Source organism: Asterias amurensis, chromosome 9, assembly GCF_032118995.1.
Source record: "Asterias amurensis chromosome 9, ASM3211899v1".
NCBI lineage: Eukaryota > Metazoa > Echinodermata > Asteroidea > Forcipulatida > Asteriidae > Asterias > Asterias amurensis.
In genome coordinates, this window is record NC_092656.1 from 21,169,800 (window position 1) to 21,195,518 (window position 25,719).

At 39.4% G+C, this 25,719-nt stretch overlaps 1 protein-coding gene across 3 annotated transcripts in view; it reads right to left on the bottom strand.

The window, feature by feature from the left end:
* LOC139941856 (myotubularin-related protein 10-B-like) overlaps window positions 1-25,719 on the bottom strand; it is a 54,204-nt gene that overhangs the window by 19,593 nt on the left and 8,892 nt on the right. For all 3 annotated transcript variants that reach the window (XM_071938486.1, XM_071938488.1, XM_071938487.1), the window contains 7 exons: window positions 25,319-25,458; window positions 22,315-22,390; window positions 20,603-20,739; window positions 17,696-17,887; window positions 16,317-16,525; window positions 15,737-15,824; window positions 313-401 (listed from right to left, as the gene is read on the bottom strand). In XM_071938486.1, coding sequence (XP_071794587.1) covers window positions 313-401; window positions 15,737-15,824; window positions 16,317-16,525; window positions 17,696-17,887; window positions 20,603-20,739; window positions 22,315-22,390; window positions 25,319-25,458 — 931 coding nt within the window. The remainder of the gene's footprint in view (window positions 1-312; window positions 402-15,736; window positions 15,825-16,316; window positions 16,526-17,695; window positions 17,888-20,602; window positions 20,740-22,314; window positions 22,391-25,318; window positions 25,459-25,719) is intronic.

The following is a 25,719-nucleotide window of genomic DNA, read 5'->3' on the forward strand; positions in this document are numbered from 1 at the left end:
ATAGCGCAAGAACATAAAATGCAATATCGCCAGACCTGTCATGCCAAAAGTTTACTGGCCCAACACCAAAACTACTGGCCTCAATCTGTTCGTCCAGTGTAAATTGAGCTCTGATATATACCCCTTGCACGCGCGTCACACGTGGCGACTGATGCCACGATCACCATGTTGGTGGTCAATAGGTTTACGTGTAAACGCCGCGTCGCCTAAAATGCACACTTCTCTGAATAACAAAATGGCGCATCCAAGATTATTCTTATGATGACGTCAGGTGAATTGGGTCAATAGACGGTATACATGTAGGATACTTACTTGATTTCATGATCTAAATGAACAGTGTCTGCTCGTAGTGGGACAGTCCTCATGAGTATACTACCATTGGCATGACTCCAGCACCACATCTTAAAGATACAGGCAAAAGAAAATCAATCAGTCAGATTGAATAGATGTTGAATTTGCAGCTGAGATAAAGCATACTATTTGTTTTGTTTCCATTGTGACAGGCAACTTGGAGGCAACTTGGAGTCAACCAACTGCCTTGCAGGATAAAGGAACGCTTTGGTAGTACAGCAGACATTTTTCAATACTACATGTATATGTGGTACTGTCCCCAGAATAGTTATGTGGAAATTAACATGTGAATGTTTTTTTTTCTTGAAGATTGCGTAGAACTGGTTGCCTGTAAGTTGCCTCGTGTGACATGGCCCTTACACTGATGTTTGTAAAGCACTGTACACTGTACACTCAGTACTTACCTGTGGAAAAAAAGGTCCACAAGCTTATTACTTGCGAGGGATCCAAACCCATAACCTTTGCCCTTCTAGAGCAGTGTACCAAATAGACCACCGAGATTGTTCGAAAGCTAGAGCCAGTTTTATTCCCTTATTTTAGCAGCATTTCAATACATGATAAATTTGCATCAAAGTTAAAGCATGTTACTTTGTTATTACTCATACACAACTGACAGACTGAAGCCCGGTTCATTCTTCCTGCGAATGCGAATGCAACACGAATGTTGACATGACAAATTTGCAACAAACAATTTGCAGCAGTTGAACTCTGCTCAACTCACTTGCGAGTATCGCTGCGAAAGTTGTAATGTCAAATTCACGTCAAATTTGCTTTGCATTCGCATTCGCATGAAGTATGAACCGTGCTTGACTGCTACAAGTACATTGGTTTTCAAACTTTTTCGTAAAATGGACACAAAAATGTGTATTGTTGCGGTACACATAAGCAAAAGTTTTGTTCATAAATAATCAAGATTTGACATCGCATTCACATTGACTTATTTCTTCACTTATTCACTTCAAAGAACCACTACATGTACATGTATGTAGTTACAGTCCGGTACAATGCCTAATCAGGGAACAATTTTCTCGTTTTGGCAACATGTACCCTGATCAGGAAACATTCATTCTCCAGTACAACTGTCTCCAATTATGGAGACATTTAAAATGTTTCCTGATCAGGACACATTTGTCAAAGTTCATAGTGTCTCCAAAATAGGTAACACTTCAAATGTTACCTGATCAGGAAACATTTGTCAAAGTGTACAGTGTCTCCAAAACAGGAAACACTACTAACATTTCCAAATCAGGAAACTTTTTTTCATCTTGTGTAGTGTTTCTAAATCAGGGAACAAATAGTATCCTGATTAGGAAACATTCCCCTTCAATCAGGAATTTCTTTAAAAGAAATTAAAAATCTTTAGGAAGTGCTCCAGAGTGCCCCAGAATAAATAATTAAATAAACAACGACAATAATAATACTAGACATGTGTTGTTTGTAAATTACAAACAAAAGGTGTTAGGTGCGTTTTTATAATTTAGTAACCCTTTCCCGATCTGTTTGAAGCACTGTATACTCAGTACTTTTGCAAGTTTTGTAAAAAACTAAAAAATGAAATCATAATATAAAAACAATTAACAAACAAATGTTACACCTTGCTTTGTTGTCAAGATTTGTAATAATAAATGACCAAAATTGGAAATATTGCCAAAACAACATGATGATGTCATCATGACGTCATTTCGTGTTCAAGAAGTTAACGTTCTTGACTTACAATACACCAAGTTTCACCTCAGTCGAACTTTTGGTTTTCGCTTTGAAAAGTGCACCTTTAAAGCAATATGACGACCTCATCAAGCTACGTAAGACTCCACAGATATGTTGCTATTATGAAGGAGATTATGTACACCCTTTTTGAAACAATTGTCCTTAACTCTGACACAACATCTAGCCATCTAACTTTGTTAATCTGTCGCTAGAGAGCGCACTTAATTTTTTGGTGACTCTGATCAGTATTATTTATTTAAATAAAACTTTTGCCAGACTTGTATTATGTGATTGTATAGCATCAAAAGGTGCACACTTCAACCTAAGAGCCATTAAATAACGCCGTGTTCAAAGCAATTTACAGTCACTTCCGGTTAAGACAGATCAAAAGGTCAAGAAAAGGTTACCAACATATCCATTTTTTTGAAGTTTGTAAAACCCTTTCATATGATGTATAGATTGTCAAAATAGCTTTTAAAATGTGGTTGAGGAAATATGAACTTATGAAGTATTGACGACTGAAGAGCAGACTAACTAACGGAATGGGAAATGTTGAACGCCTCGAACACAGACAATAACGAACTTTACATCACGCGCTACATGGGGCCGGATGAGCACATGAAAACACTACACGTGTTGTATGCGTACAATCTTTACATACGACCAATGGGGACATTTCGTAGTTCTTTATGCATGATTTTGTGAATTTTCAACCTCGAGTTTGAACCGGAAGACAAGATCAAAATGGGGTCATGTCTGCGAAGCGTTTACACAGCTTTTAACGACCTTTCCGATGATGTGTATTAATTGTAAAAATCCATTATGTAGATCAAAAGTTATGATTTTTTTTACATAATAAACTTTTAATATTTACAACTCATTAATGTATGACGTCATCATGACGTAACTTCAACGGTTTCCTCTCCTATTGAATATCTAAATGTAACTATGTGTGAAGTTTCAAGTTCATACGAGCTTGGAAATGGTGCTTTTGTTAGCGGACAAGGGATGCTGAGGAGAAGAAGAAGAAGAAGTATGAAGAAAACTAAGAAAAAGACGAACAATAATAAGAGGTGTTCTGGGCTGTTGGCCCGAACACCTAATAATTGGGTCCGAGGGCCCCCCAAGTAGTCAAAGGTGAAGATGCTCTCTGGAGAAAAATGATTGTAACGTTTGTGTTTTGTACCGTCTCTTTAAATTTGATTTGTTTAAACATGCAGTACATAAGAATAAAACATGCAGTACATATAAAATAACACAGTTGGTTAAGAGTGTGTAAAGCACTACAGTAAGTAATACTGTGGGTAAAAAAGTAAGGAGTGATACTCTTTGGTTCCTTTTCAGCCTTTCACTTTACATTACATTTAATCCAGCTGATCACGCTTCTGCCATTGCTAAAGCAAGATGTCAAATCTTGGGCTTTGCCCAACAAACTCTCTCTGAATAACTCAAAAACTGAGATTTTATTTTTTAAGATCTTGTTTCATAAAAACGATTTCTATGCCACCCTTACACATTGCCCAGTCTGCCATTATTGAACCATCTGAATTTGCCTGTAACCTCGGTGTAATTATGGATCTTCTTCATTGTGCATTGAGTAGACAAGTGTGTTGATAATGTTTGCAAAGGAGCTCTACTGGCTATCAGGAGTATAATAATGATAACAAAACGGAAATTTATATTGCGCATACATCTGCGCAAAGTGCGCATTACAAGGTATACCAAAAATGCAGAGAAAAAATGAAAAAACAAATACACAAACAGAGCAAGAATGAATTAAATGGGTGAAGTAAACAAATGGGTTTTTAACTTAGATTTAAATAAATTAAGTGATGAAGAAGACTCGCCGCTACCTGGATGAAGCTACTACCCTTCATCTTGTTCTCGCTTTCGCCACAATTAAAATTCAGCCAGTACACAACACTGCTGCTCGCCTTGTTTCTTGCTTGCCTCGCTCTCCCCATACCAATACTAATTGTTGCATCGGCTCCCGGTTAAGTTTCGTATAATTTATTTATATTTTTGTTTAACTTTCAAAGCTCAAACATGTCAATCTCCTGCTCATTCTGAACTTGTTCACCACTATTCCCCTACTTGGATTTAACGTTCTTTCTCAAGTCATTCCTTACCACAACAAGAGCTTCTTCCATTTGTTATGGTCGAAGATCATTTTCTTACGCTGCGCGCTCCTTTTCTTTGGAATAGTTTTTCCTGTGCATAGTTCTTTACACTGTATTAAATCTCTGTTACAAACTCATTTTTTTGAAGCTGCTTATTTTATTTGTAATCTGCTTTTACTTGTAGTGTATATTTCACTTTAATACTTTATTGTTTTCTTTATGCGCTAAGAGGCTTTTGGTTTAGGCGCTTTACAAATGTCTTTGTTTTTTACTATTGTTATTCATGGTTATATTTTGCGCATGATCAGTTTGAACTGTGTGTGCATTTTCTTCACATTGTTTGCTCTCTTTTTAAAGGGCATTTTTATAAGCTTGTCGGGCTGGGTTTGAGCGCTTGAGAGGTCGCCAACTTCGTCCCAGTCAGAAGCGAGTTCAAATCGAGTTCCATGGTCTCAATTTACTGAACGTTTTACAATGAGTAAGCGGGCAGGTGGGTTCATGAACCAGATCCATTGTAAGATGTTGAGATGCAATTAATTGTGTTGGAAAGGAAGAGCGAAATGTAGCCTGCACAGAAATTTTGTGAATAGGGAAGACAGTGTACGTTGTGTAGCCAGAAAGACAGTTCTTGATTGCCTTTTTGCCAGGACATGGGTGCATCAAACAACTTTGTAACTTTACATTTCACTGAAGTTTGGATTATTTTTTTGCTTTTATAGGTTCATTTAATGTTTATATTATCTGTTTCACATGCTTTTAAAAGTCCTATTAACTAGTGTGGGCCAGAGTAGAGTTTGCCCCAGGCATCATTGTTAGTGTGTACACTGTACCATTAGGGCAAGGACTGTACTGTATGTGCATGTGGTGAGATTCACTACACCCCCACTGAGATTCTCTTACAACCAGTTTTCTTATCTTAATTATCATCTCTCACTTGTGCACTATGCTACATGATGTGTATGTGGGAACAGGAAGCTTTGTTTATGCCTTTAGCTTGGTTCATAAAACAGTAGAGTTGGCAAGGTATGGAAATCAAATTCAGGGAAATTTACTTCTTTCTCGAAAACTACTCCACTTCAGAGGGAGCCTTTTCTCACAATGTTTTATACTACCAACCTCTCCCAATTATTTGTTACCAAGTAAGGTTTTATGCTAATAAAGATTTTGAGTAATTACCAATAGTGTCCAGTCAGGTTATCAGTAGTTGTTAAGTTTAAAGTGATACTCTGAGGATTGAATAGCATTTGGTTTTTCTATATCTTACAACTTATTTTTTATTGTAATGCTTTTCGTTTTTGAAGATACTTACATGTACATCTGTTATTTTCATGTACTATTTAACAAAACTTAAACTTGGACAAATCTCTCCTTTGGCAAAAAAACCAACCCTTTTTTCTTTCTTGTACTAAAAAGTCGGTATATGACCATAGCCTATGGACACCCCAATTCCCATACAGAGGTCTTGAATGATATCTCATTATAAAACAATTAGATGCGGTCCAGGCATGGTTAAACTTCTTTTGCCATTTGGCCATCATCTACATACAAATTTTCTACCTAGCCTCTTTTTAGCCACCGTGGAAACAATTTCCTGCACACAAGCTTACTCAACATTAGTTGGCCAGTGACTGTTTGAGCAAACCTGTGGCTGGACAATAATTTACTCTGTCTGTCTTTCTCTGTCCCCCCCCCCCCCCCCAACTCCCACCTTCTGTTAACCCTAGGAGTGTTCTACCTCCATGGTTAAAGGATCAAGCTGCCTTAGACCGGTCGTGTTGGTCTTTGAAAAGCGTTACCGTTTGCTATAAAATGCATGGTTGGAAAGATGTTCTAAAGGTTAAATACAATGATCCACACAAATATGCCTCGAAATTGCGTGGTTTTCATACGGTCGGCCATTTATGGTAGTCAAATTTTTGACTCTGGTAAATGGCCGACCGTGTTAGTGCGCAAAGCAAAAGGAAAACCACGCAATGTTGAGGCAAATGTGTGTGGATCGTTGTATTCTACTTTTAAAACAACTTTCCAACCATTTGCATTTTATACACAAACGGTTACAAATGCTTTTTATACTGCCAACCTGTCCGATCCAAGGCAACGTGTCCCTTTAATCATCTGACCTCCCATGTCATAAAAACAAATCGTTGAATAAGAACTAATGCCTTGTACTTCTCATACATAAAATATGACATATCACATCTTATGAGAAAATACAACATCGTTGTTGGAATGTTTCTAGGCATACGTCATATATGGTAAACTTCATGGAAGATGTATGCTGTTCCTCACCACACTTTCTCCCCCCCCCCCCCCCATTACCCCCATACCATCCATCTAACGCCCTTCCCTCTCTCTTCAGTCACTATTTTCATTTCAAAACAAAAACACGACTCCAACGGTTTTAGAGTTGCCTGTCCCATAAAAGTGCTCCTCATTTTCCAATGATTGCGCGGATACCTTAACTACCTCTTTGCATTAACAAAGTTGTTTGGTGCACCCATGTCCTGGAAAAACAAAACAATCAGTGTCTTTGTGGCTACACTGTCTTCCCTATTCACAACATTTCTCTGCAGGGTGGCTACATGTAGGATTTTGCTCTTCCTTTCCAAACAAAATTTGTCATTTTTAGGGTCACACTAACTCTAGTGAAACAAAAGGGTGGCTTTCCTCAGGAATTTTGCACTAGCAATTTAAAAAACGACTACATTTAAGACTGAAACATTTCCCTTGAAACTAATCATTTTCCCTAATTATTGTCAGTTATGTTTGTTTGCTTGTTGGTTTGTTAAAAAGAAGTGCCAGACTTAGGCCTTTGTTCTCCTACTTGGATCATTCTGAAATATAAGACTGGAAAACTGTGTTGGTAAAGTGCATTCTAGAGGACATGTACAGTACATGCCATGTACATTAAGTTTATTTGAAATTCAGCTGGTATTGCTCTGGCATGTGTGGCACTGGTAATACATGTAGTATTCAGGGATTTGGTTTCAGGGACCATCATAACCATACCTTACTACAGGGGGGCAGTGACTGTTAGTAATAGGTTATATAATGGAGCTCTGTGGTCAGGCAGAATAAACAATGTACAGGGGCCTAACCTTTCTCTATGTTAAAACACAGGGATGAAGCTAATAATGGGCATGATGGATATTTTGTGTGGGTCACAGGATCACACTGCCTATATTCAACACAACTTTTACCAAGATTACAAATATAATCAGCTCAGTGGTAGTTTAAAACAAAAATGTCTTTTTACTTTATGCTCAGATTTTGTTGAATGACACTAACAGTCTCTACCACATGAAATTTTTATTCTGATTTCTTTGAAATTTCTGTCACTTTGTCCACCATTAAAAGTTGATTATAATTTATAAGTTGCAATTTCGAAAAAACTTTCAAATAAGTAAGTGATCACTTTGCCACTAAACAAAAACAATTGAGACGCGTGAGACTTGGCATTAGGGGTCTGTCTCATACTCTCACACACCGCAACTATTTTCTTGCGCATTGGGGCCAGACCGGGAAAAAATAAAAAATCTTAAGATTGTACGCAGTTTTCAGAATTATCAACTTGAGCTGGCATGCAAACAAAGCGCTAATTTGAAGATTGCGCATGCTTTTTGCTCTCTCAGAAGATTCAGCCTACAATTTGGCAATTCGGCGTAGGGCAAAACGTGAATTGCGCACAAGTGTGTCCTGATTTCTAGCAAATTCCTTAAAATGTGCTCCATGAGCGCAGTCTCAACAGGCAGAAGTCGTGAGCGGAGGATTTAATTGGGACATCATTTTAGCCTAAAGTTTATCGTTTAGGGGGGAATAATCTAACGCAATCATACATGTACCGGTACCTCCACATCAACCAGCAAACTGAAGAGGTTTTTAATGCACGTTGAAACTCTTTTTTTTCTCCATAAGTAATTATATGCCAAAAAATAAGATTTTGTTTTTGTCCCGGACAAAGATTTTTTTCTCGGGTGGTTATCCCGTAATCCGAGTTGAAAAAGTAGGTTTTTGTTTTTTCTTCCGAACTTTGCTGCGATCTGTAAAACAACTAATGACCATGGAACGCCCTCCCTGCATTAAAACAACTTTGGCTGATAAGTCTAATCAGACACCACGAGTATGGGCGAGTAGGTACATGTACGTATATCATTTTGGTTTTTAATACAGCGATGTGTGTAAGCACTGTATTATATACTCAGTAATTGTAGACTCAGAACCCGAGTTCTGTGAAAAATCTCACAGGCATATTACTCAGGTGGGATTCAAACCCAAGACCCTTACAATTCTAGAGAAGTGTCATATACCGACTACACTACTGCAACTAGAAGTACTGCAAACGATTTTAAAGATAATAAATTTGAAGCAAAATATTCATTAGGGTTTTTAAGGTGGATGTGGCAGTTGCTCCATGGTATGTGTGTATGTACCAGTCACTGAGTGAGTGTCCCCAAGTTGGGTCATGGTCTGAAGGTCACTTGAGTGCCTGTGGTGTTGGGTTATTACACATAAAATCCACTTAGTTCAGTAATTGAATTATTCATTGTTTACTGTTCCACAAGTGTGGTCTTTCTTGGGCAAAGCATGGGCAATCATCCATGGGAAAGTAAGCTTGCTGTGAAATTGCTGTGAACACCATCACCCAAAACTAAGCAACAGGAGATACCTTTTTGAAGGCAATTGCAGAGAGCATTCAGTAAATTAAAAGTTCTGTAATCTAACATCACAGTTGTTGCAATGGTCAGCCTGAGGTGAAAGTATTTCATGTAGGGCAAACATTTACATGAAGTCTGCTAACTTGGGTGTAGATTGCAAAGGCTAATTGGCTTATCTTGTCAAAGCCATTATTCACACTAAGGTGGCAAAAAGGGGTCAGTTTGTTTATAACCAAAGTTGAACCATGGAGGTATGATTGAACCGCACGGCTTGAAACAGAATACAAAACTTTAGTCGCACACACCATTCTACAAAAAGATATATCTGGTTCTTTCAGAAATATTTTGTGTGCAAAATATTGTATATTCAATTGGCCAGTAGCTACAAAATGTATTTTTGCGAGTAATATAACACATCTGCTAAAAACCACAGCCATCAACTTACTGCAGTGATCCAGCTACAGTAAGTAAACAAAACAACAACTTGAACATACTACCAAAAACAGCAGTCGTATGAATTATTATTGGACTGAAGGGTCAAAATGGAAAAGAAACTGAATTTCACCATAACAACAATTGTTTAGAAAAAAAGAATGATGACTTAAAACGGCAATAACAACGAAACTTTAGCAAACAACAACATCTGCTCCCGATAGAAGGTAATTGTTTGTGCTTCAAGTAGTTTGAGGTAACCAGTGGATTGCCATGCAAACACAAAAAGTGCCCCTTTTTTCAGTCCTCCAATCGAATTGTTTCCAAGATAGAAGTCTATTTTCATAAACTGTGTACCAGTTTGCTTGCTATACATGTATGTAGTAAAAGGCGCAGAGCCACAGACAGCACACATCAGTTCAACACAAGAAATTCCCTGGCAAAGTTTCCTCTATTTGAGAACTACTCAAATAGTCAGTTGACTTTATACAGTTCTTAGGAAAATATGTTACGCTTTCTAAAAACTATCATTTCTAGTTCTTTGTGTGCAGCCCCTGGTATGATAACACCACATCACAAAAATCAGTGTGCCATCCTTACTTTGAAGTCAAATCTTTAGGCCCTATAAACATGGAGGTCTAATCCTACCTCCATGCTATAAATAAGTTTTAACAACAAAATTCTATAAAATTTCTTCCCAAATCACACAATATTCAAAATTGTTGCTACAAGAAAAAAGGTGTTTCCTAAACAGGATACATGGCACACATGTTTCCATAAATGGAAACAATAAGATGACTCCAGATATGGAAACATCAAGATTGTTCCCAAATCAGGAAACAATTGTAGTGTCTTCAGAATTGGAGACGGGAAATAGTTTCCTGAACAGGGAACAATTTATGCGTCTCCAAAATTGGAGACACTTCACAATGTTTCCAAAACAGGCAACATCCAAGATGTAAAGTGACTGTGTTTCCTTTTTAGGAAACGTTTGTGTTAACCCATCTTGTTGTTTTGACATGCAATTTTTAATGGTCCATAACTTTTTATAACAATACATAACGATAATGTGTCAATTTCATATTTTTGCTTAATGGATGACTGAATAATTTGACAAAGCCCTGAAGCCGTTAGGCATTGTAGACCAAAGTTATGAGAATTTGAATTTTTCTTTGTTGAAAAAAAAGTACGTAATATTGGTAACATGTAAGAAAAATATTTTATTTTAGTTTAATAAGTGTCACTCTAAGTAATTAAATTTCAAAAAAGGTAATAATAATAATGACTGAAAAATTATAAGCAAAATATGTTTTTTGTGATTTGCTTCCTGTTTTGGGAGCATGTTGCCTGATCTGGAGACAAACGAAATGTTCCCTGATTAGGCAATGTACCGGACTGAGTTAGGGCGACTTTAGCTTCGCTTACGGTTAGCAGTGTTTATGAAACTGTGCTTAAGGTCACTCAGCAAGCATGAAGCATCTGCTAACTGGATTTATGACATTTGTCCCTGGGTAAAATGATGAAATAACAGTCCACCCTTCAATCGAAACTAATTTTTGTTGACACAAGATCATACACAACTTTGCAAACTGAATAACACTCCGATTACATAGAAACAACAAATAGAAACTACTTTCACTTTCATCATTAGTAAAGTTTTTTAATGCAAACAAATACAATCAGGATTCAATTTGAATACATCTGCTTCAGCGCAAAATCACCTGAAAGTAAAAGCTTTAAATTTCCAGCAGAATTACACGACTCGCCATTTCAGAAACGACACGTTTAAAGGCAGTGGACACTATTGGTAATTACTCAAAATATTTATTGGCATAAAACCTTTCTTTGTGAAGAGTAATGGGAGAGGTTGATAGTATAAAAAATTCTGAGAAACGGCTCCCTCTGAAGTAGCCTTGACTCAAGGCTCTTGGCGTAGTGTGCCCCGGCCCGGTGCGGCACAATTCGGCAGTCTGCACGCTGTACATACACGAACAACGTACATGTATACAGTACATTGTACAGTAAATTGTACAGCGAGAACAGTATAGCGAAGTCGTGAGTACGCTCGTGTCTTTCTACTTTCAACCTCGCACACGTGGCTCAAACAACAGCCTTGATGGGTCTGTAACAGCTTTATCGGAAATTCGATAAAAGGGCGTGCATGATCTGGGCATGTCATTCTAAACATTGGCCAATCACAAGCGCGATTGAGAATGACGTATTACTACTAGCAATCATGCCACGTCCGTGTGCGTGGTTGTGTAGTGTATCATTTGAATTGTGTATGGAAGTGTATATTCCGAATGACTTGTGTATGGTTGTGTAGTTTCCCATTGACTTGTGTATGGTTGTATACATGTAGTTTCCCATTGACTGGTGTATGGTTGTGTCAATTCCCATTGACTTGTGTATGGTTGTGTAGTTTCCCATTGACTTGTGTATGGTTGTGTAGTTTCCCATTGACTTGTGTATGGTTGTGTAGTTTCCCATTGACTGGTGTATTGTTGTGTAGTTTCCCATTGACTTGTGTATGGTTGTGTCGTTTCCCATTGACATGTGTATGGTTGTAGTGTCCTACTGACTTGTGTATGGTTGTGAAGTGTCCCATTGACTTGTGTATGGTTGTGTAGTTTCCCATTGACTTGTGTATGGTTGTGTAGTTTCCCATTGACTTGTGTATGGTTGTGTAGTTTCCCATTGACTTGTGTATGGTTGTGTAGTTTCCCATTGACTTGTGTATGGTTGTGTAGTTTCCCATTGACTTGTGTATGGTTGTGTAGTTTCCCATTGACATGTGTATGGTTGTGTAGTTTCCCATTGACTTGTGTATGGTTGTGTAGTTTCCCATTGACATGTGTATGGTTGTGAAGTGTCCCATTGACTTGTGTATGGTTGTGTAGTTTCCCATTGACTTGTGTATGGTTGTGTAGTTTCCCATTGACTTGTGTATGGTTGTGTAGTTTCCCATTGACTTGTGTATGGTTGTGTAGTTTCCCATTGACTTGTGTATGGTTGTGTAGTTTCCCATTGACATGTGTATGGTTGTGTAGTTTCCCATTGACTTGTGTATGGTTGTGTAGTTTCCCATTGACTTGTGTATGGTTGTGTAGTTTGATTGACTTGTGTATGGTTGTGAAGTGTCACATTGACTTGTGTATGGTTGTGAAGTGTCACATTGACTTGTGTATGGTTGTGAAGTGTCACATTGACTTGTGTATGGTTGTGTAGTTTCCCATTGACTTGTGTATGGTTGTGTAGTTTCCCATTGACATGTGTATGGTTGTGTAGTTTCCCATTGACATGTGTATGGTTGTAAAGTGTCCTATTGACTTGTGTATGGTTGTGTAGTTTCCCATTGACTTGTGTATGGTTGTGTAGTTTCCCATTGACTTGTGTATGGTTGTGTAGTTTCCCATTGACTTGTGTATGGTTGTGTAGTTTCCCATTGACTTGTGGATGGTTGTGTACTTTCCCATTGACATGTGTATGATTGTGTAGTTTCCCATTGACTTGTGTATGGTTGTGTACTTTCCCATTGACATGTGTATGGTTGTGTAGTTTTCCATTGACTTGTGTATGGTTGTAAAGTGTCCTACTGACTTGTGTATGGTTGTGTAGTTTCCCATTGACTTGGTATGGTTGTAAAGTGTCCCATTGACTTGTGTATGGTTGTGTAGTTTCCCATTGACTTGTGTATGGTTGTGTAGTTTCCCATTGACTTGTGTATGGTTGTGTAGTTTCCCATTGACTTGTGTATGGTTGTGTACTTTCCCATTGACATGTGTATGGTTGTGTAGTTTCCCATTGACTTGTGTATGGTTGTGAAGTGTCCATTGACTTGTGTATGGTTGTGTAGTTTCCCATTGACTTGTGTATGGTTGTGTAGTTTCCCATTGACATGTGTATTGTTGTAGTGTCCTACTGACTTGTGTATGGTTGTGTAGTTTCCCATTGACTTGTGTATGGTTGTGTAGTTTCCCATTGACTTGTGTATGGTTGTGTAGTTTCCCATTGACTTGTGTATGGTTGTGTAGTTTCCCATTGACTTGTGTATGGTTGTGTACTTTCCGATTGACATGTGTATGGTTGTGTAGTTTCCCATTGACTTGTGTATGGTTGTGAAGTGTCCATTGACTTGTGTATGGTTGTGTACTTTCCGATTGACATGTGTATGGTTGTGTAGTTTCCCATTGACTTGTGTATGGTTGTGAAGTGTCCATTGACTTGTGTATGGTTGTGTAGTTTCCCATTGACTTATGTATGGTTGTGTAGTTTCCCATTGACATGTGTATGGTTGTGTAGTTTCCCATTGACTTGTGTATGGTTGTGTAGTTTCCCATTGACTTGTGTATGGTTGTGTAGTTTCCCATTGACTTGTGTATGGTTGTGTAGTTTCCCATTGACTTGTGTATGGTTGTGTAGTTTCCCATTGACTTGTGTATGGTTGTGTAGTTTCCCATTGATGTGTGTCTGTACGCTGTACGCTAGCTGTATGGACATGAGTGGGAATCGCTATGATGTATAATGGGTCTGAATGCGCTGCCGGACGGTATACGGGCCACCGGTGTGAGCCGGACAAGCCTCGTTCGCTCGTACAGTGTCGAACAACTTCGAAGAGAGGAGGGGTTCCTTGGCCCCGTTGTCTTGTGTTTCATTATAACACGAGGACTAGCATCATAAGTACAATGTAGCTGGTAGATTTGTCCCTGAATGGGAAGCTGCTTTACTATAAGTGTAACGTTGTAGTGTAGTAGTATGGCAAGAGTTAGTTTATGAAATTGATCTTTACTTGTAGTTGTTGTTAAGCCACACGCCATCTTCTACCGTCTGGTATGTTTTTGACCAACACATAATTTATTTTCGATCCCCAACTTTGATTTACCGCGAGAAACGTAACGAATAATTTGTCTAGACAAAATAAACAGCTGGGTTTCTTATCTCATCTGGTCTGAAATGGGGAAAACAGTAATGTTATTTAGTGTGTGTGCTTCAAGGGGATGTGTATGCCCAACATCTAAGAATTCTAACCAAGTAGCCATTGCCGGAAACCAATGACACCTTGATACTTTTTTAACCTTTCTCAAACACATTTCACACAATGTATGGTCTAACTTTCTTCCTTCTTATTTCTAAATCCATGATTGGTGCATTAAACCTGGTTGTTTTATTTTATTGAAAGCTTCTGCAGCTGTGCCACGATGTACTGTTGCAAATTATACACCGTACCATTGATATACAGTACACAACTTTGTTTTAGGGTAGGGATTTCTCCCTCGCGCCCGCCGCCATTGCAATTTTTTGCACAGCAGCCACAAGGCTTGTTGTTTACGTCGGAGAGCACGTGCGTGTGCTTGCAGAACGTTGTGATTGACATCGCAGCGAGAGTTTATAGGTCAACCAACAACCAATGAGACCGGGTTGTTAGTAAAAATTAGCATAATGAGCTCCGCCCTAAATTTTGGCAGTTACAGAACCATCAAGGCGCTACTTTAGAAATACTCATGTACCGTACGTGTACCATATAGATGGTAATGTGTATATACAGTAGGTATAGGTGTGTACATACGCTGTACACGTATTATATGCACTGTGTTATGTATGGGGGTGCGCTGGCGGAATTCAGTGATTGGGACTGGGATTTTGCGGGTCGCGGCTGGCTGTAGCGCCTTGATCAAGGCTACCTCTGAAGTTACATGTACATAGTTTTTGAGAAAGAAGTAATTTTCCACAAATTTGATTTCGAGACCTCAGATTTAGAACTTGAGGTCTCGAAATCAACCATCTAAACGCACACAACTTCGTGTGACAAGGGTGTTTTCTTCTTTCATTATTATCTCGCAACTTTGATGACCGATTGAGCTCAAATTTTCACAGGTTTGTTATTTTATGCAAATGTTGAGATACACCAACTGTGAAGGCTAGACTTTGACAATTACCAATAGTGTCCATTGCCTTTAAGGTCACTCAGTATAAGCAGGAAGCATCTGCTAAATGGATTTATGACATTTGTCCCTGGGTAAAATAATGAAATAACAGTCCACCCTTCAATCGAAACTAATTTTTGTTGACACAAGATCATACACAACTTTGCAAACTGAATAACACTCCGATTACATAGAAACAACAAATAGAAACTACTTTCACTTTCATCATTAGTAAAGTTTTTTAATGCAAACAAATACAATCAGGATTCAATTTGTATACATCTGCTTCAGCGCAAAATCACCTGAAAGTAAAAGCTTTAAATTTCCAGCAGAATTACACGACTCGCCATTTCAGAAACGACACGTTTAATCTTACTGCTAATAAGTAGTTTATGTACCAGGAACCCGGCTAAACATGCTAAATCCCAAGAATTTACCAGGCTTACAAATCCAAGTGCCAATTCACCAGCCCGTTTTTTGCAAGAATTTCACAGGAAACTTGTCTAGAGTGAAAGGCGGTTCAAAATAATAATAAAGGAAAACTCACCGGTACTCTGCCGCCTTCAAAGTGTGGTGCAGCTCTTGTGAGCTCTCCATCTGATACTACTGATGGTACAACAAAAAACTCTGGAAGACTGGAAGAAAAAAAAAGTGAAAAACAAATATAAAAAACCCTGTAATGTCCTGTTCCAATTAGAAGCTAACAAACCCAGTATTCTTGCACAGGTCTGGCAGTTGCCTGACAATGGGAAACTTTGGAACGCTAAGTGGCATCAGACTTACCAGGTAAATTCCCCGTGTTTACGTAGTTCTGAGCATGCGCACATTACCAAGAACAATGGATTTTACCTGGTAAGTCTGCTTCCACCAAGCGTCCCAAAAGTCTCCCGTTAAATTGTTTTTATTTGCCAAAAACCGGAAAAAAAACTTGTACAAGTTTTGTTTGCGAACATATCACTGGCCAGATCTTGTGTATGGGGAGAACCCTAGTAAACCCAGCTCATGGAGCCTCTGAAAGAATATGACGAATAACAGTAATATTAACAAAAATAAGAATAATTACAAAAACAAAAGCGGAAATTCAAGCTGACGGAAATCTCATCCATTCTCGGGTGTCTGTCACTCACCTGTCTGATATTCTGAAGTCCTGATTGACAGCCGTGACTCGTAGATTCCTGGCCCCGGTTCTCTGCATCTCCTCCTGCCAGTCCTCATACCGTCTGAACTGTGGCGTCTTGCCTGCCCTCTCGGTAGACTCTACTCTCTCCGGGAGCTCAGGCACGGCGGGCACCGAGGATATTCGCTGGGAGGTGGGACGGTACGCTGGTTCCAATTTCTTATGCGATAAAAAAAAAATGATTGGTATAATGAATAAGGAGACTAACAAGAGATTTAAGGCAAAATTGTTATTAAGAACTAAATGGAATAAAGAACTAATATACAAAAACAATATTTGGTTTTGCGTTTTTTGTGGGTTACAAGCCCCACCCCACTCCCCACCCCCCTCCCCACCCCCTCCTCTGTTCTATCTACGTAAGGTAAATTTGTTGACTTGAAGACGTATGTCAAGCTTCTTGGATTGATTGACCAACATTTAGAGTGACTGTCTTGACAAAAGGTATTGTCGAGGACGGGAATGTCAAGAAGTATCTATTATTCATAAATCTTACAGACAATTCAAATCTCAACTTGAGACACACTGGTCCAACCATCCATTTCAATACAGCCCCTATCACCAATGTTACAAATTTCCATTCAATTCAAGAGGGGCAATTAAGGGGCTTCAAAAAGTCTGTACATCCTGGAAACAATCTGAGTAAATCTACACTCAACCGTGTAAATCTCTTTAGGAAGGAGTGTTGGCACTCAGAGTACAGTTGCTTTGGTTTTGACGTTTCGCAGTGTACTCTGCTCATCAGCAGATTAAAATAGTTACTAATAGCCACCTACCATTCCCGCCCAAAATGCTTGGGCCATGTGAAACTAAACTTAAGCGCCCCATTCCCCCTCTCAATGTTGTTAACCCCTACATGTAGCTGTAGCAAAGACCAAGCAACGAGAGCCGAAATTGAACAGAAGGCTTTAAGAATGCACATACACAACAAACAACCATTGCTTGCAGAGTAGGCCGTGAAAACAAGTACTCAAAAAAAAAATAGTTTCGTTGCGGGGCCCAGCGACAAGATATGGTCAAGATTGTACATGTAATGTTGCATCTGAGAGTTTCCTAAAATACACATGGAGCCTACAATCCCGGCCAAATGCTTGGGCCACCCATTCCTGTCCTAACGCTATATATGTATAAAACCATTCCCTGTCCACTTCCCACTGACTGACAATAAACATTGTCTCCCCCCGGCCCCTGCCCCCCCCCCCCCCCCCCCCCCCCCCCCGCTCAATGTTGACTGTAACGCAGAAGAAGACTGGCAATTGGAACCAACATTGAAAGGGGGCAGGGGGGCCCAACGAGATACATGTATGGCCTGGATTGTAGCTATTGAAATACCTTCGCACTCTTCTTAATAGTGATAAGACTCTTCCGATCATTGCCCTTTATTTTCATCTTGAGCTCGTCTACAAAGTGATTGGCCGGTTTGGATGAGGACAATGATGATGCGGAGGCGGGTAGCTCAAAGGAGAAGGCAAAGAGACGCTGAGGGTTGGTGATGTACGCATAGTGAAGGATGGTGTTCATCACCTGTGGGTCAAAAAAAACGAACAATGTTATGTAACATGTGTATGGTTTATTAAAAAGACAAACATTATAATTTGGTGGGATTCAAATCCCATGACCTTTGCATTGTTAGTGTAGATGTCTTACCACTGGACCACTGAGCTAGTCCAATGGCTAGAGGCAGTTTGAATCCTTAGCATTGGGTTCCGCAAAGATTTAATAGATATTAATTAACAGGTAGACTGTGGCTAACTTATGTCGGAGCCGAAGCCTAAGTCTGAGCCGAACCCTAAGCTGTGGTTTTGGTATTGGCCACTTACATGAAAACAGCTTTACTAAATTGGGCCCTTGATAATCAATGTGAGACTGTGGAACGCTAGGTGGCGTCAGACTAACCAGGTTATTTCCCATTGCATAGTTCTGAGCTTGCGCAAGATTCCCGAGAACAATGGATTTACCTGGTAATTAGTCTGCTGCCACCTAGTGTCACCATAAGTCTCCAATTGAGACCTCGATATCCAACAGGGCACCAAAAATGTATTTATTCCGACACAGCAATCAGAAAAAATACAAAACCGTCAGCAGTCCCCCTTCGTGATCTCAGTCCCTCATAGACCTCTCCTCAGGTGGTGACAAAACACACTGCCTATCAACGACATCTCAACAAAATACCAAACGGAAATCCAAACTTACTGGCAACCGTCCAGATAAAAAAAGAGTCAAGCATTGTGCCAAGTCTACTGGCTATTTTTAGTCTCCCTCTATCCTTCTTTAAGGAACCCGCTCCAGAGAGAGGGATTTCCCGAGTATATTAAGATCTCTCCATGCCCAAAGGCTGACTCTTGTGGGAGGGTGGTGTCAGAGAGAGAGAGGACAGTCAAAAACAGGAAGCTACTGACTGTCGGTCAGGATGTTTTTCTACGGCTACATTCCGACGCTGTTTTCTTAGGCAATATGGTGACAGTATGTCTACTGTTGGCCACTGTGTTGTTGCCCTGTACACCTCAACCTACTTAAATGTATTCACGGAGACCATGGCCTCTTTTGCCCCATGTCTTGGCATTGGTGCCCCTTCAAAAGTTTCCCATTGACTTTAAGATTTTCCAGTGAAAAATGAAAATGGCCTTGCCCTTTCAAAGATGAAATTCAAGGCCTGATCTCAGAACACCGTCACATCACTTCAAAAATGATCAGTTTTATCTTGCTTGTAACAAAGTATAAGGAGACTGCCAACATCAGGGCAAGAAACGTAGCTCATAGAGCACCAGCACATTTAGACGGAGGCAGCAGGTGGAAAACTGTGGCGCATTCTGAACCCCATTATTTTGTGTTTACACGTATCTTGGTTTTAAAAAGCCCTTCAGCACAAGCAGTACATTGTTCATGTATGGTTTTCCTCTGATTTTTTATGTGAGAGTGAAAAAAAAATCAAAACATTTTTTTTTTTAATTAATCTGTTTTGGTGTACCAACCAAAATATGCGCTGAAATTTGTGCGTATCAGCCCATTCGCTTCTTGTAGCTTGTGCATGAGGAGGAGATGCTACACACACATGTACGCAAGGAATATTGTGCACAAAGTCAATACGAGGATGCTAGTGTACACGACGTAAGCAAAAAAAAAAATTCTCCACGGGAAAGCAAAAATGGAAAGCGACACACTGTCACCTGCCTCCAATGATAAAATGATAGCTGAAGATATTCGGTAACAGCCATGTGACGACGGCATGTCTATTTCCAACCAGCCTGTTTACCCCCATCTGAAAACACCTTCATGGCTTTCACCTGAGAGTGGCTCCCACTGAGGTTTTGAGGGGAACCATCCCTCTGGCGACGAGAGGCTTGAAAGGGGGGTTGAGGGGGTAGTCCCAGAACATGGACACAGGGGAGTTTAAAGGGGATGTTTTTGCTCGTAATGAATTCAACTGGGTGTGTCACCAATTCCTTAAGGTGAAGACAGGTAACTCTATCAATCATCAAGTCCCTTTCAATGTATTTCCCCTGGAAAGTCCAAACTAACTCATACCTAAATTTAGCTTCAAACAGAGAGTAGAATACATTGAGAAAGCTAGTCGGTTTTATTTTCAAAGTTTTGACTAGTGTGCTCTGGTCCTCCTCCTATAGAGTCCAGGTACTGGCTAGAGCACAAACGCCAAATCTTGGGTCGACCGAACAGGATCCCCAGAGCCATTACACACTGTACTGCTTTAATATAGAAGAACATATACTGCACTATACTTAGGTCTTGAACTACATGTAACACACGGCCAGTGTTGTAGCCACGGTGGGCTGTGCCAGAACTACATGTACTGTACAACAAATTTGGCCCAGCCCTCTGAGCTAATACACTCTGCTGACCAGCACAGATTTCTCCGAGATTGCACTGCAGCAATGACAGCCTAATCATAGCCCCTAACCATGATTAATTTTGTGGAACCGCTCGCCCTTGGTGAACTAAATTGGATTTAGAACCCCTAACTAAAATTGGTGTACATTAGCTGAAACACTGCCCACGACAACCACAGCAATTGCCGCGATGCCCTGTGCTTTTGCTGTGGTGCCATTTGCAAAGATCCTTTACAACTTTGCATTTTCCTCATAATGTCAGGCTGAATGTAAGGTTTGAGAAAAGAACAAATGACTGGAGCAGGACTTAAACCAATGACCTCCAGATTAACACACTACAATATGTGCCAGTATTCATATTTATTGCTTGCAAAGACAAAAAGAGACAACTTACCGATTTGACTTGACTCTTAGATGTAAACTTGAAGCTGAATGTGTGAACCTTGAAGTTCTTACACTTGATCTCGACCATCTTGATGCTGCGAGATGCACTGGCTCCTGGTGCTAGATGCTTCCTCTTGCTAGAGGACTCTGAAGATGCGGAGATAAATCACACAAAGGTTATGACCCACAAACTTTGACCCTTACAAGTTGAACATAGACTGAATGAACATACCATTTAAGTTGTTTGGGGTTAACTCCAAATTGTTTAAAACTTACCCAGCCAGTTTCCCTCTTGGTTTATTACTTGATATTATTAAAATGTAAAACTTTGTTTGGAGTGAACTTGCATTATAAGCAATAATAAATACCAAAATAAAAAGACAACAAAAAACATACACTTTCCTTCATGGTACTTTTTTTCTACATGTATGCAATCAAAACAAACATGACAAAAGGAAAACCGGTAGGCCTACATGTAGTGTGTGAAGTGCAAATGAAACATGAGGATGATATTTTGATCTTTTAATGAACTCAGAAAGATTTTGTTTTTCTTCCAGTGCAAATTTCGCCTGACCCCAGAGTAAATGAACTCTTGTAGAAGACAGAAAAATTGTCTCAAAAGTTACCTTTGCAATGCAAGAAAGCAAATTCGTGGAAAATAACTTCTTTCTCGAAACTATGGCACTTCAGAGGGAGCCGTTTCTCACAATGTTTTATACCATCAACCTCTCCCCATTACTCGTCACCAAGGAAGGTTTTATGCTTATTTTGAGTAATCACCAATAGTGTCCACTGCCTTTAATATTTATGCATGAGTATGTCACAATGCTAACCCAAAACGAGGCCATAGGCGCAGTCACTGCAAGTGGTGGCGGACGTGCGCCTATAGCCTCATTTTAGGTAAGAATTACGACGTCATGCATGAATATTAAGAGAGGCCTATAGACGATGTGACCTACATGTATGTTTACATTCAAACCGCCCTCTGTTGACAGAACACTATGTACGTCATGTTTCGCCGGGCACTAAGTTGCATAGTCATAGTAGGATTGCGTACACTTTCTAGCTGGCTGCCAAAACACAAAGGTTTTGCCCGGCGGTACGCGCGCGAATCATGTTATGGTTTTCCTGTGACGTCAGAGGTCACATCGTCTATAGCATGTACATGTACATATGTATAGTGTTTACCTCTGAAGCTGATAGTATTCAAATCTTACTTAAAAGATTAACTGTGAATTGAATCCAATTACGTGGCTATACATTGTACCATGCCTTAACCACACTCACAACATAATTAACTTAGTCAAGGAAGACTGACTATTACTCATGCAAAAACCCTATAGTGACTTGTCTCCAAATCTACTACATTTTCTTCCTCCATGATTGTACATGTACAAAGCTGATATTGAAGAATAGTGTGGGCACAGCCCAGCCCAGAGTACAATGACTAGTTTGGGTTCTTTGAAACTAGTTTTTAAAACCATTCAACCATGAAAAAAAAGAAAAAGTTGAAATCCAATTTCCAAATTGCCTCAAAACAGTTCAACGAAGCGGACAGTACAAAAAATAAAATCACCCCAATAAGTCTGTATCGGTTCGATTCAAGCCTGGGGCACTTTGTGGATCGGCACTTGCTGATTTTCTCATAAAAACAAATTGATAACTGTTTTTTACATCATAAGTTAAATAATTCTTTTAAACATAAAAAGTAATAAACCTTACTTTGGAATATAGTATCCACACATGTCAATGGTATATCGTTCTCCTTAAAAAGTAGATTCTTTCGATCCAGCTCAATCTGAAACAAGAATGAGACAAAAATTAACTCATGTGACCTCAAAATCTAATTCTGAGGTCTTGAAATCAAATTTGTGGCAAATTAGTTCTTTCTCGGAAACTACGTTACTTCAGAGGGAGCTGTTTCTCACAATGTTTTATACTATCAACAGCTCCCCATTACTCTTTACCAAGTAAGGTTTTACGCCAATAATTATTTTGAGAAATTTCCACTACTAGTGTCCACTGCCTTTAAAGCCATTATACACTTTCGGTAAACAGTATTGTCCAAGTCCCACACTTCGTGTATCACAACTTATATATAAAACAACAAAGCTGTGAAAATTGAGGCTCAATCGGTCATCGGAGTCGGGAGAAAATAACGGGAAAACCAACTCTTGTTTCCGCGCGTTTCGCCGTGTCATGAAATGTGTTTAAAATAAATCCGTAATTCTCGCTAACGAGAATTTATATTGTTTTACTGTTTTCTCAAAAAGTAAAGCCTTTCATGGACTATTGTTTCAAGAGAAGTCTTTCATCATTACCTTCTGTAAACCCTGTTAATTATTTGTAAATCTGTGAACTTTTTTTTTTTTTCTGTACCGAAAGGGTCCAATGGCTTTAACATTTTTCCCAGAAACTCATTTACAACCAGCTCTTGGTAGACACTCCAACACCACTTCACATTGCCCCAAACTACTAACTTCCTTATGACTTTGGACTCTCAGGCACAAACATTTCCGACAGCAGAGAAGAGGAAGGTTGAAGAAGAAATGTGTGTGACGAATGTCATTGAGGTAAAAGAACGATTCTCTTGAGTCAAACACAAGAGAAAACAAATCTAACTAGTGAATGTCACTAAGACACAGGAACATTCATGATCTTTATAGAGATGTTTATCCTTATTAGTATTGCTTTGTCAACTTTCATTTTGGTGAATTGGAAACGTGAACAAAATGTACAGTTGTTTTTTTTAGTTCAGTTAAATTGTATTGAACCACCATACAATCACAAGAATTTTCAACATTTTTACAACAACAAAAATTAAAATATAATGTGTTGTAGCGGTCCTAAGGATGTGCTGTAACAACTTCCTGTTTGACAGGAATTGTTCGGTTCTTACAAACAAAAATCACCATAGTAACAAAATAACAACGGAATGGGAAATACCCTCGATTGATGCGCCAGGAAATGTTACCAAAGCAAAGTAATGTAACTATTTGGGGGTGGACTAGAACCGACAAAAATCATGTGCACATAAGTTGTGTAACTTTGTCGTATGATGGGAAATTACATAGTTCTTTATGTCCTGTGACCATCGCCATGGTTCCTGTAAATGTTTCTTTGTCTATTTATAACAATGGTTCTGGTAACAATTGAGTAATTGTCTTTGCTACGTTTACACAAACTGAGCGAAGCTTAGTTCGAAACAAAGTACAGCCTTCAGTTTACTACCTGACTACTTATTCAGTTCCTCTGGAACACACGATTAAAATAAAACCCTTTCCAAAATAAATAGCAGTCAGGAATTAAAACAAACAATGGTTTGGTTTGCGTTTCATATTATTTGCAAGGTACACCCTTCCTTCCCACCCCTTTCCTGCCCAGCCCCCTCCCCAAGCCCTACACCAATAAACAGGTTCATGACCATTTGTGTAGGTAGTAAATACAGGAACACCCTTCAGCGGCGTATTGAGGAAGTTTTGATCGGGATGACGGTAATCAGTAAGCAATCAGACGTTTCCTGTCGTCGGGCGTGACTGTGGGAGGCCGCTGTTTGTGTTGATCTTGTGGCTGGTCATCCACCGTGGTTGTTGGGTGGTGGGGGGGGGGGAGGGGGAGGAGAGTCTATATTGGAGTGGAGGTCTATATGTATGTGTACAAAAACCTTGCAGTCTGTTTTTTCTACTCTCATTTTCATCCAGAGAGAGGACGCCGTGTCTAAATCTACGAGTGGGGCTAGCCTGGCTCTTTTAAGTATCTGTTACCACTAATCGTCCCGTGCACACAGGGAATTCAGCAATAGAGGCTGAGGCTATGAATAGATCACCGGCCGGTAGTTTTTCCCCACATGATTCAGAGATAGTACTTGATCATAAACTTATTTAGGGCAAGCCAAATCATGTTGTTCGCCGGACAAACTTGATCAAAAGTACAACCTCTGAACATTTTTAAATACACTTTCCAAATGGAAATGAATTTCATTGTGAATAGCAACTCATAATAAAACAAACTCTAATGAAACCATCTCTGCTGGAATTTCATCTTTGAGAGGGACATGCCTTTTTCATTTTTCAAGTGACACTTACTTAGTATGCCAAGCCCACAGCCGTCAGAGCCCATTGCCTTTTGTTGCCTCCAAGTCTGTTGCAGTACAGTACATGTACGGTACGCGAACATGTACATGTAGCACCATGGAATATGAGTGGTTCTGAGAATAGAACATTTAGCCTTCGAGAAAGACTCTGCTAGGCGGGTCGAAACACCAGGGCCCAATTTCATAGAGCTGCTAAGCACAAAAATTTGCTTAGCATGCAAATTCTTGCTCGATAAAAACAGGATTACATGTACCAACCAAATTTCCATTTGTTGCATATTGCTTGTTACTGGTATTCAGCTGTTGTTTGCTTATCCTGATAATCATGTGGAAATTTGGTTGGTAATTCTGTTTTTATGAGAGGAAGAAATTTCATGCTTAGCAAATTTTTGTGCTTAGCATGTCTATGAAATTGGGCCCAGGCCACTAACATTTTGCAATTCTGAACAAGGAGTACAATGTACATTGTACATCATGTATGCTCTGTTCTTCCTCCAGAGACAGTCTTGAGGCTCTCATCTTGTCTCCTGTCAACAAGATGTTGAGGAACCATTCTTCTCAGAAAGATCATAGCACACTAAAGCTTTGTTGACACTCTCATTCTCAACAAACATTGTCACCTATAAGACTCACCATGTGATGGGCGGGTCTGTTAGCGCTAACAAAACTGATCTTGAAGTTAGTGCAGTACAGAGAGCCCGAGATGCCCCTGTTGTGGCCGCTGAAGGCGTCAAACTTGAGCACATTGTGAGCTTGGCCAATGATAATCTCACCTGGAAAATAAACAAATAATAATTTAATTAAGAATGACATTGACTCTTATTAATCTAGAATTTCATCTTTGAGAATAACATCGACTCTTATAAATCTAGAATTCCATCTTTGAAAGGCCAAGGCCATTTTCAATTTGCAAAGGGCACTTCCATTTGGAAAATCTAAAAGTCAATGGGAAACTTTTAAAAAAATGCATGTCACTCGACACTATTGGTAATTGTCAAAGACCAGTCTTCTCACTTGGTGTACTCAACATATTA